This window comes from Salvia splendens, chromosome 10, assembly GCF_004379255.2.
Source record: "Salvia splendens isolate huo1 chromosome 10, SspV2, whole genome shotgun sequence".
Lineage (NCBI taxonomy): Eukaryota > Viridiplantae > Streptophyta > Magnoliopsida > Lamiales > Lamiaceae > Salvia > Salvia splendens.
The window spans coordinates 21,265,624-21,278,057 of NC_056041.1; the positions used below are offsets into that span (position 1 = coordinate 21,265,624).

General features: G+C 36.7%; 1 protein-coding gene across 1 annotated transcript; it reads right to left on the reverse strand.

The window, feature by feature from the left end:
- Positions 1–849: 849 nt before the first annotated feature.
- LOC121751869 (DNA-directed RNA polymerase I subunit 1-like) lies at positions 850–11,431 on the reverse strand. The gene is made up of 21 exons (XM_042146660.1): positions 11,286–11,431; positions 11,028–11,197; positions 10,801–10,960; positions 10,349–10,699; positions 9,803–10,081; positions 9,537–9,716; positions 9,140–9,302; positions 8,102–8,292; positions 7,381–7,644; positions 6,870–6,958; positions 6,638–6,785; positions 6,262–6,474; positions 5,588–5,887; positions 5,365–5,503; positions 4,137–4,354; positions 3,548–3,750; positions 3,217–3,415; positions 2,786–3,096; positions 2,522–2,662; positions 1,711–2,443; positions 850–1,603 (listed from the first exon to the last, which is right to left on the reverse strand). The coding sequence occupies exons 1-21, from the start codon at positions 11,286–11,288 to the stop codon at positions 992–994; spliced, it is 5,067 nt and encodes a 1,688-aa protein (XP_042002594.1). The 5' UTR covers positions 11,289–11,431; the 3' UTR covers positions 850–991.
- Between the last annotated feature and the right edge of the window lie 1,003 nt (positions 11,432–12,434).

Consider the following 12,434-nt stretch of genomic DNA (forward strand, 5'->3'; position numbering starts at 1 on the left):
AGTGCAAATAACTTGGGACGCCCAGAAAGGAAATAAGTGCAAGTAGTCCGGGACGGAGAGAGTATTAAAATAGAGAGATGATTATTTTAATAGGAGTGTAAAAAAGTAGTTGGGTATATTAATTGTAGAGAGAGAAAGTTTCCAAAAAAAGAAAATGTGTCATCTTAGTTGGGACAAACTAAAAAGGAAAAACGTGTCATCTTAACTGGGACGGAAGAAGTACCAAATTATAGGTCAAATTACCCAAAAAAACAATAAATTTGGTCCTTTTTTTGGTAATGCTGCTAATTTAGAAAATACCCTTTGTCTCACTTTGGGAGTCTCATTTGAGTTCGACATGAGTTTTAAGAAATATAAAGAAAAGCTGCTGACAAAAAATAGTGGAATGTAGGTCCTACTTTTACATATATTAGTTTTATAATAAAATGTCGGTGGAAAAATGTTATTTGAATGGGGGGCCTATTGTCATTTATGTCATATTTCAACCGAGACTCCTAAAGTGCTACTACAAAAAATGGTCAACCGAGACTGCTAAAGTATGACGGATGGAGTACTGATTAATTACATTGTAACTTTAATACTCCTATGTGTCGTAGTAAAAAAAATTGTCATCCTATGTGTATTCACTTTTTTTATGTATAATCTTTCTTTGGGTATTTGAATTTCTATTAGAGTGGCCAAAGTTTAATTTACAAGACAAAAAATTGTTTAAAGACATGCACACTCTATCCGGCCCAGTTGTGTTGGATCAGTCTTTTTTGGGAAAAAATTTCTAACACAATTTGTTAAAGGCGCACTGTCACAATAATATGCATTTTTAACTAGTCACAAATTTTAATACACAATTGATAACAGAAAGAAGTATTCACTATTAAATGGTATGGTGATTTTGTGGATCAAAATTTGAGCGTGTGTCGAAGAATAAATAATGATACAAACATGGTGATCAACCAAATCCAAAATACAAAATCTAAAAAAATAAAAGAGGGCATCAAGAATCCAATTTCTGCATCAAGTCAAAACAGCCTGTACCGACTTTGACAGGCAGACCTAAGCAGATCCTGGACGACGGGGTCTCTAGGTCATCTTTTAGCCCGAGAGACGCTGCTTCAACGATGAATTTGGACGCCATCTCAAACGACATCTTAAGGAACGGAGATATCGACTCTGATATACACCCATGCCGACTCATTGGCCTATACCCACCTGTATGGGTCATGTAATCCGCGATCAAGCTCAAATGCCGGTAGTCTATCTTCACGCCATAGATATCGAACACCTGCTTCACCTCCCTTATCAGAGTCTCTCGGGCGGCCTCCACACCATATGTGTTCAGCACCGCGTGCACATTGTTCGAATAGAGACGATTCACGTCAAGATCCGCGTGCATCTCCCACAGCGACTTGAAGTCCACACCGGACGCCTTCATTGCCCAATACAAAGAGTCGTCTGCACCTGCTTCCGGTCTGTTCTCGCCCCTCTTCGGCTTCTTGGTGTCGTTCCAGATGACTGTTTTCTCGTCAGGGTCGTATTGTACTAATCTGCATTGGCTCATCTTGCCAGTCCCCTTGATGAATACCTTCTTTGCTGTTTTCTGGGCAAGCTGGGAAACAGATTGAACAATACTCCATTTAGTTTCATAAGAAAAATAATTCAAGAAAATATTTCACTAGTATTATTTTCTGTGTAATTAAGAAGATATTTATTTACCTGATCAAGCAATAAATGAGGCTCGTTGGTAAATCTGAAGTGGACTTCATACGACAATCCTTTGCATTCCAACTTCACAGCACGTTTTATTTTCTTGCTGGAAAAACCTTTTCCTGAATAAAAATCTCTTGCGGATGTACCTCCGCCCTCATCGGCCTTTTGTTCGTCTTTCTCATCTGAGTGTATGGTTCCATCGTCTTTGCTGGTATCCATGTCCTCGGGGTCTTCTACCTCGCTCTTGCTTTTCTCCGGATCTGGAGGTAACTCAGCTTCACCATGGTCGACATCAGATTCATCACTATAGTCCCTTTCATCCGAAGCTTGTTGCTTTCTCTTCTGAGCATCTGCATCGATGTCATTTCCCCCCTTCTCATCATCTTCATCATCGTCGTCGTCATTGTCGACTTCTGTTGATTTTTCCCCTGATTCATCTTCATCAGTTTCACCTGGTACTGCTGTTGTTGAATTAGACACGAAGTTTTTAATGCCACTAATTCTGGAGAGGAAAATGATATGATTTTCGATTGCATCCTCCAATTCATATAGAAAAGTAGTTTCGAGCGTATCCTTAATGTCCTCTGACGACATAAACTCAGTCTCTTTGAGTTTCATTATCAACTTATAAATTCTAGCCACGTCATGCCGATCAAATGAGAGTTCAATTTCCATACTCTCCACCAGATCCGCCACTGAGACTCTCTTCACCTTTGAAACTAGGGCCACGACGTCACGCCTGTATATCACAGATTTGAATTGAGCAAATATCATAGTGAGTTTTCGATGTGTATCATAAAGGAGTGTCATAACTCACTTGGATCTCAAATCAGCGAATGGGCAGGTCAAAACGGGAGTCTTAATGATATTTGGTGCAGTCATCAAAATCTCCTGGAGACGAGGAATACCAAGGGTCACGTTCATTTCTCCACGGCCAGCCAGATGAAAAGTGTTGAGTCTGAAAAATTACGAGCATCATATCAGCCACCAGACATTACTGACAAACACAATCTAGATAAGCAGAATTTGACGAATCCCTCTCCATATAGCATTAATCAAGAGATCAGGGAAGAAATCTTACGTCATCTGCGTTGATGGTTCACCTACTGACTGAGCTGCAATGACACCAACTGGTTCTCCTGATTCTGCAAGACTCGATAGATATTTCTGCTTCACCAACGCTAAAAAGGCTTGCTCTTCTGCTAATGCCTTTTCCTTCTCATGTTCCTTCTTTTTACCTTTGTGTCTTGGAAGAATTTGTTTTTCTGATGAATTTTCTTGCACTTCATGAATATAGCGCTTGGCTTGTTCTTCAAGCCCCTTGGGTAATTCGTTAATGTAACTGTTGAATTGACGCTGGTTCTGAAATTTCCCGCAGATAGTTTCTCGATTCTACAACATAAAAAATAAAGATATATCTAAGTCTTTTCTTTTACCATTGTTTGAAGGCATCCATATGCAATCAGAAAGTTCAACAGTCTAGAACTAGAGGAGATGAATATAATAGCTTACATCTTGTAGTGCCTTAAAATTTTTAAGGAAGCTCGTCTTGAGGACATCAACACCATCTTCTCCATAGTAAAATTGAACGATCGAACCATCAGAATCACGAACTGTATAGTCATAACAAACTTTGAGACTCTCCAGATTTTTTATCAGACAGCGCTGTAGATATCCACTACGAGATGTCTTTACTGCTGTGTCAACTAACCTGCAGAATATAAGATAGAAGTTTGAGAAGGTTATAAAAAGAGAAAATAGATCGAAAACATTCCAAAAAATTCAATCTGAGAACAAAATAAGCTGATGCAATGGACAAAACAAATGGGAGAGTAGAAATTACCCTTCACGGCCAGCCATACAATGGAAGTAATATTCCTGTGGTCGGAGGCCAGAAAGAAAGCGATCAGTGATAAATCCTCCGGCTCTAGCAGTGTAATCCCACGGAGGAAAGGAGGGCAAAGTCTTCCCAGAAACCATTCGAGGCACTCTTTTACCTTCCAACTCCTGTTGTCCTAGATAGGCAGATATTTGTTGGAAATTCACCTATCCAAGATAAATGAAATTACCGTGTCAATTTCTCATTAAACATTTGAAACAGATAAATAAGCCATCCGGAAAGAGAGGGGAATATTTGATAAACAAGGGAACTTGTAAGAGTAAGTCAATAAGGCCATTAACAGAACACAAACAGGACAGAACTAAATTAATGACTACAACTCTCCCACGAGAATTTATTTATGCCACAACTATTTCAGTCAGAAATGGTGATTCAGTCGCTTCGACAACAGCGGTTTATAATAAAGCAGCATAGTATGTGCATTTCAAATTAAAAAGACCAAGTTTGGCATGTAGAAAGTAGGGACGGTAGATTCTATTCGTTGGGAGAACAGGACAGTAGATTCAGGAATTAATTAAATATTCTAACTCACCGTACTACCCTTAGCGCCTGTAGTGGTCATCACGGAGATGCAGTTCTTCGGAAAAGGTTTCAACAACCCTTTAGTCAGCAAATGTTTGAGTATATCAGAACCTTCCCTAGTTAGCCTATTTGTCAACTTATTTTTCATTTTCATGTCCAATATTGCAGTTGAAGATTCTCTATCACTGGATATGACTTTCTCAATTTCCAACTGCAGCTCTTCAGGGCCTACCATAACAAAACAAAAAAGGATAAGAAGCAAATTCAGCATTAAAAAGTAATGGTACACCAGCAAAAACAAGATTAATACAAACTAAATATGTAAAACATTAACCATCACACATTGAGTAATTTGAGCAAACACCAGCTAAGAAGATCTGAATATATTTGTAAATGTTCAGAGCGAAACCTAATGTGCAGCACGATTACATCTGGATTTGGCTTAATAGAAAAAATTCACCATTTAAAGTTAGGTTTATTCAAATAGGTAAACCAAAATAACAAAATCTGAAAAGCATTTAGTGCAAATAGCATGATAAGCAAAAACAATAATTTTATTAGGGTACACAGTTTGGCATTAAGTTAGAAATAACAAAATTATATATTTATACTGTGTGTTTGTGTGAGTGTATCAGCATACGGTGGGATATTTGATATGAATGAAGGCCAGAGAACAGAGGAATGTAGAAGTAGTAGTTGGTTGAATCAGTGACTCGGAAAGGATTTGACAACACCTTAGAAATGGATGAATTGATCAGTTAAATTCCATATTTAATTTGGGTTGGAAGTGAATAGAAAACGACCACAGAGACAGCAGCACACCTAGCCTACAGTGTTTGTTGATTGTACTTGAAAAGAACTATATATAGGGTAGTGATGAAAAAAAATAACTAAATCATAATGCATAACTAGAGACCAAATCTCAACTAATGGATAAAATATGGAAGGATGAGATTCAAAACACTATGGTCATTAAGATCTTAAACTGACCTCCGTGTTCTGAACTAAATCAATCAAAAAATCACCTAATTATTATCTAAAAATGACCTCCGTGTTTGGTTATTTAGTTATGCATTAGGAATTAGTTATATTTTTATCACTACCCTATACATAATATTTATATCAAAGACAAAAGCCAAACCCTTGAAGAACAAATGTCAGGCAAAACATGGAAGAAGAATCATAAAATCTTAACATGGAGAAGTACATCATAATCAAAAAAAATTCCGGTACCATACCTATTTGCCCAGGTTTGAACTTGACAAAATCACAGTGGACCTCTTCACCTACATCTTCTCCTTCAAGTTTCTCCTTTCTCTGGATATCGTAATTGGGTAATATGATAAGGTCATCTAGCCCACATGTGAACCCATGAAACTGCCATGAACAGAGAACAATTTGTGAGTAGACAGATGAGACGCTCATATATATCAAAACACTTTAAAGCAGCATGACAAGCACCTGCAAGAAGAGTGTGAATAACCGGCTTAATGCAGAAAGCAAAATTCCTGCACTATTAGATCCATAAAGCTCTTGCACTGTGTGAACCAAGCCAAACTTTCCAAATTGAGCTTTGTCGATGACACCACGTACTAGCTCATTCTTCCAAATTAATAAATCATGTTCAGCATTGTGATCTTGATCCTCCTCTCCTTTTTTGTAATTGGTGCTAGCAAAATAGTTCTTCGGGATTTTCCCTTGATTTTCAACAATACAAGGTGCACAACCTCTAGTGATGTGATTCAGTAATGCTGTAATGACCTAGAAAGGCCAAAAAAAATTAACAAATCACAGAAATACTTCTAGATATCAATGTATTCCTTCGTCATCATGTAGAATTTCTGTAATATAATACTCCCTCCGTCCCTCAAGAATATGCACTCTTTCCTTTTTAGTCCGTCCCAGAAGAATATGCACTTTCTAATTTTGGAAAGTCTTTTCTCTCTAATGAGTTGGGACTCATTCTCCACTAATAATACTTTATTTACTTTTTCTCTCTACCTCTCTCTTACTTCATCAATTTTACATTAAAACCCGTGCCGACCCCAAAGTGCAAATTCTTTGAGGACAGAGGGAGTAATATGCAAAATAAGCCATGCATATCAGGAAGCATATAAGCATCTGAAATTTTTTACCTGTTTCCCAGTCCAAAGAGGCTCTGGTTTCCACACTGCAGGCAAGACAGATTCCATCAGACCTTCAGAATCTAATACTGAAACTTTCTGTTCTCCTGGACGCGAACCAGGCCCAGCTGCAAATACACCAGACCCATAAAGCAGCTGACTAAATTCACTCCGATTAAAAAATGTATTCTTCATTGTAATAAGCACAGCAGCGACAATATTATCCTGCAATATTACAATCACAAGCTTGAATTAGATAATCGCGCAGGTGGAGGAAGAAATGTAGCAAGAAATAAAGTGGGAGGCACAAAAAAGGAATGGACATCGCAATCACCAACAAATTTTAGGAAAGAAGATAGCAATTAACATGCTGTCCTGATACTGGAACCTGAATCAAGCCTCTCACAGTGTCGCCCTTTGTTGGAACAATATATTGTTCATTAGCATTAACAATGTTGTACGCTTCTGCACGAGAAATTTCATCTTGAGGAAAATGCACATTGATTTCATCACCATCAAAATCTGCATTGTATGAGCTAAAGCCAATTTCAAATGAAGATGTCAATCTATGGATTATCAAGGAAAAAGACTGTATATATAATAGACAAAAATATGCCAACCTGCAATTTGCATAATGCATGCGCAGAGTTCTTTCTCCCTTCAATACACGAACAACATGAGCCATTATACTTGGCTTGTGGAGCGTGGGCTGAAAAGAAATTCGAAACAAAGCTTAAAGCATATATGAACCCTAGAAGAGATTGGACAATATAATATCCAACAAGATACTTTCAATGGAAAACTGGACTTGAAAGTGATACTATCTACTCCTTTCCTAGTAAATAAAATTTCAAGCCTTATCATTTACAAGGTACACCACTAATACTCTACCTGATATATATATATATATATATATATATATATATATATAATATTACAAGAGGCCGTCCATTTTATATACATAAAATTACGGATGCATATAGTGTACATGGTTTGTTGTTTTTCATATAAGACTGTTTTGATTTTAACACACCCCTATATATATACACAAATAAAACAAAAGTATCTTTTACATATATTTAAAAGTAGAATATCAAATAAATTATCGGTTAAATGGATCCTTTCAAGTACCTGACGATTTACAAGCACAATATCCCCATCTTGCAAGTGGCGAAGGACAGTCTTGCCCTCAAACTCATGCTCGTCGATCTTCCCCGATTGGGTTACGACACCCCGTGACGAGGGTAATTTTCTAGATATTGATACACGCATCTTTTTATCTTTAGGTAGTTTTACAGTGGATACACTATCCACATAAGTTGTAGCTCCAGGATGGATATCAGGCCCATTAATGACAGCATCCCTCAATTTTCCAGCATTCCAAGGAGTCACTCTCTGAAATACATTAGGGACTAAATAAAGGAAGGAGTTTTGAAAGTAATATATGCTAGTCTGACATGAGAAATCACAAAAGACTGCAATCATTTTATCAGACAAAAAAGAGCATCGCTGACTACCATGTTGCCTCTCCAATCTCCATACATGCTCATGTACCCAATGTCGTTTCTTTCACTCACACGGCACAATAACAAGAGACAGTGACTTGACGTATTACAAAAACATACTCCCCCAAGTCCCATTGAAGATGACCGTTTTCCTTTTTAGTTTGTCCCATCCAAGATGACTCATTACTAGAAATGGAAACTCCTTTATCTCTACTTTATTCCCTCTCTCTTATTTTATTCTCTCCACCTAATACACAAAATAAAACTGCATAAAATCCCGTGCCGCGCAAGGAAGGGGTCATCTTCCTTGGGATGGAGGGAGTACTAAATAAAACCTTCACCCATACCTCTGGATATGTCAATCTCAAAGCAAAGTATGGAGGAATTCCAATTTCATTAACTGCCAAGTAAGGGTCTGGAGATATGACAGACCGGCAAGCGAAATTGACCCTTTTGCCCATCATCTTCTGGCGGAATAAACCCTCCTTCTTTTCAAGGTACTGACAAATTCCCATAACACCGTCTTTTAAAGATTGACCTACATTGCGGATGCAGACAGAACAACTTATGAAATTACAAGATAAATAGTTATAATAGAACTTTACACTCCATAGAAGCAGTTTGAATTTAACAAGCACTAATGGCACTACACTGGAAAAAGAGAAACACAAAAAACATGAAGATGCATCTGAAGTCCAGGATGTTTGGGCCAACGGGATCATGATTTACAGTGAAATAATACTCCTACCGTTTCTTAAAAATAGGAACTTTGGAAACCGCATGGGTTTTAGTGCAAAATTGGTAAAGTAAGAGAGGGGAAGAGAAAAAATGGGTAAAGTAAGAGAGTGGGAGAGAGAAAGAAGTGGAATTAGGGTTAGTGGATTGTGGGGTCCATTTCCTAAAATGGAAAGTTTTTTATTTTAGGAAACGGACCAAAAAGGAAAGAGTTTCTATTTTTAGGAAATGGAGGGAGTACTTTTTATACTGGGCCGTACCTGACGTAAATGTGAGGTTACAATCTTAGGTTAATATTACAAGATAAATCATCTACTGTTCTGGCACACTAAGTTTAAGGAATGCATATCAGTATATCACACATCTGGGCTAACCGCGGCACCAAAAACTGTCCACACAGGATGAAAACGTGGTGATGAAGATGGCTTGCAAAACACTTTTATCTATCTGAATCACAGGACAGATACAAATAAATTTAAGTTCGATAATTATGGAGTTGCTAAGGTATTTCATATTCAGTATACTCTAGGTACTTAACTACTGCAACCATAATAACCAACAATGATGATGCTCTCAAACTCAAAAGGCACCCCTGTAATGCAAGTCGTTTGAAAAGAAGCAAGCACAGGTGAAGGAAGAAATTGACTCACTACTCGCATTTTTGTTATCAACTAATACATTGATAGATTGCTGAAGATCCATCCAACGACTAATAATCCTTGAGCGTTCAGAATTATTTGTGTGAGCATTTCCTAAAGCGATATTTGCCTGCAGCACCTTCCCTAATAGAACAGTGTGTGGATGCTCCATCACCTGAAGGGAAGATCATAAAAATTTATGTAAGCATAAGTTGGTAGCAACAACATTTTAATGGCAAATAAGAACAAAAGCTAATGCAGAGAAAAAAACACAAGATTTTGTGAAGAGCAAATCCTTTACGTAAATGTCAACAAGAGATTGTGTCAATGGCACATATGAAATTTGAAGGTAAAGAGACCACTGACGTAGTTAAATTAAGCATGCATGAAAAGAATTTGTCTGACTTACAGAATTGCCACCTTTGGCCGGAGGTCTGAATTTAATAGGAGGGACAAGAACAGTCTCTAGAAAAAACATTGAGTAGCCTGCTATTTTTTCAAAAATAGTATCATGCTGGTGTTGAATATCACTTATATATGAGCAAAGCTCAGCTTCATTTTCCCACAAACGTCTCAGAATACCTCTAACCTGCCAATTAGGGGGCATAAAAACATTTTAATAGCTATAATTTGTCAAAAGGCAAGAAACCATGAAATTAGTACTAAGGAAGCCACCTCTGATGGTAAGAGAGGTCCTGAAAATAAATCAACTTTCTCCTCAAACCCTGGATTTCGAATTTTAGTTTGCTTTTGCCTTTTTTTGCTGGGTGTTTTGAGGCTATCTGAGGCAGCATATGAATGGGCTTCAGCTGTGTCAGAGCCATCCTTCCATGAACAATCACTAGCATTTAACACCTCAGAGGAAGGTCTATCCTCACCACCTCCGCTGTGCGTCACGTCCAACCCACTGCTTAGTATGGCATTCGCTCTCAATTGGGTACTAGAAATTCCTTTCTGCATAATGTAGTGGGTAATGAAGAGTTGGAGATTATTAAAAAAATAAAAATTGCCTAAGCCTCATTTGTATCATTCTTTTATAGTGGGTAATGAACCTCAGTTATTTTATCACATAAAAACCTGAGTTATCGCAAATGTTATAATAAAGCAAGACAAGGGGAAGCTTGAGATGGTGAAAAGAACAAGAATGAAACTTTAAATGTGTAATTCTAGCTATCGATAAAGAACTGGCTGTTAAAATAATGTAAGTCAGATTGAACATACCACATGAAACCATCCAAATGTTGGTTTGGTGATCTTTGGGTTACTGCGTTTGCAGTTCTTGCACTTCTTCTCTTTTGCCTTTAAAAATTCATTCAAAACTGACATAGATTCAGTTAGCAAGGTGGAGTCCCAGAATGCCTCTTTCTCATGCTTGTGGTTATTTTCGACATCAGAATCTACTCCAGAATGTGATACATTACTCCCTTGACTATCCTCTGGATCAACTACATCGTCTACATCGGCCCAGTCCATCTTTTTCTTGTCTATCACCTTCTGTCGCAAACTCAACTTCTTCGCTGCAACAATGTTTCCTTCTTTTATCCTTTCCAATTGAGAAACACAGTTCTCAGCCTAAACCAAGGCACAAAGAATGTTAGGCTAATAAACATACACTCTCAATATAGTGATTACAACACAACATTTTGAGCAACGAAAAAAATACACCAACCCACCTCCGCCTTGCTTGATCGAAAATGAAAACAATAAAAGCATGCTTTATTGAGAATATTACTCAGCATTTTCACAAGCAATGGATTGTAAGCTGGCGAAACAAGCTCGATGTGGCCACAATGACCGGAGCAATTAAACGATTGCTGGCCGCACGATTTACACCTGCAAAACACAGGACAATCATGAATTCCAGACACAAAAATGCACCTTCTACAAACTTTGAACTTACTCGGCGCCGTCAACGAGAGGTCCCATAGCTAAATCATACAGTCCGCCAGGAATTGGCTTGTCCAACGTATCAAGCAAATTAGGATTTGTGATTTTCACTAAACTCTGCTTCCTCACTTCTTTATCAGTCATGAAGCCAAAACGGACCGAGCGCACCATCTCAGTTGCAGCCTTGATTAACAATAGAAACGTAGAAACTCAATTTTACAATACTGTGGAGAGGTTCGAATTGAGTATAAAAACGAAAACATAAACTTACCATTTTGGAATAAATTCGACGATTGAATATGAAAATTCAATTCGTCGGGGAAGCAAAGTTAGGTTTGTGGAGCTTATATATAAACATAGGCGAGCGGTAATGCGACGGCAATGGAGACTGGCGGGGAGGGGAGAGAATGAAACAGAGAGGCTCTTTCATTAGGGTTTTATATTTATACAGTTAGGACATGGAGGGAATATATTATTGGTAATTAAGACATTAATTAATTAGTTTCGGGTATATTTTAGTTAAGTTCTATACTTTTAATTTGTTGAAATTTGTATAATACTACTATGGAGTATGTGTTTAAAATTAAATTCTTTTTATATAAGTATATTTTATTTTATTCAATCTTGTTATTATTCTTTAGTACTCTGTATATTAAAATTATTTAAGGTTTATATTTATAAGTATATTTTATTGTATTCAATCTTGTTATTATTCTTTAGTACTCTGTATATTAAAATTATTTAAGGTTTATATTTATAAATATATTTGTATTTACTGCAAGTTCTATACATAGAATTGAATTCTTTTTATATAAAATTAAATTCTTTTTATATAAATATATTATTCTTTTTATATAAATATATCTGTATTAAAATTAAATTATTTTTATATAAATATATTATTCTTTTTATATATATAAAAAGTAAATTATTTTTATATAAATATATTATTCTTTTTATATATATAAAAAGAAGAGATCATTGTCCTAAAGTTCAAACACCATCCCTACTTTGGGTAATACGGCCATTGGTTATTCCCAGCCGGTTATTCAGTAATAAATTCATAGTCTCACTCGGTGCCTCATCAAACACCACTAGCCCAAGTTGCATGTTCACATCTAGTGACCTAAATTTTCCACAAAGTCTGCAACTTGATGTTGATTTCTTCTCCAAAATAATATATTCATATTTTTTTTGTGCTTTTCAAAAGATTGAAATGTGTATATATATTGTCATGTATTCAATTAAAACTTGCAAAAAACGAATATGCTGATGGTAAAAAATTTATACTGGTATTCACTAGTATGATACTTACTACAAAATTTAAAAATCTTGATGGCAATATAATCAAGAGTGAACTGCACAAAAGATCCCTAACTTTTCGACTTATAACAGCAGAGACCCCTAACATTTAAAAATC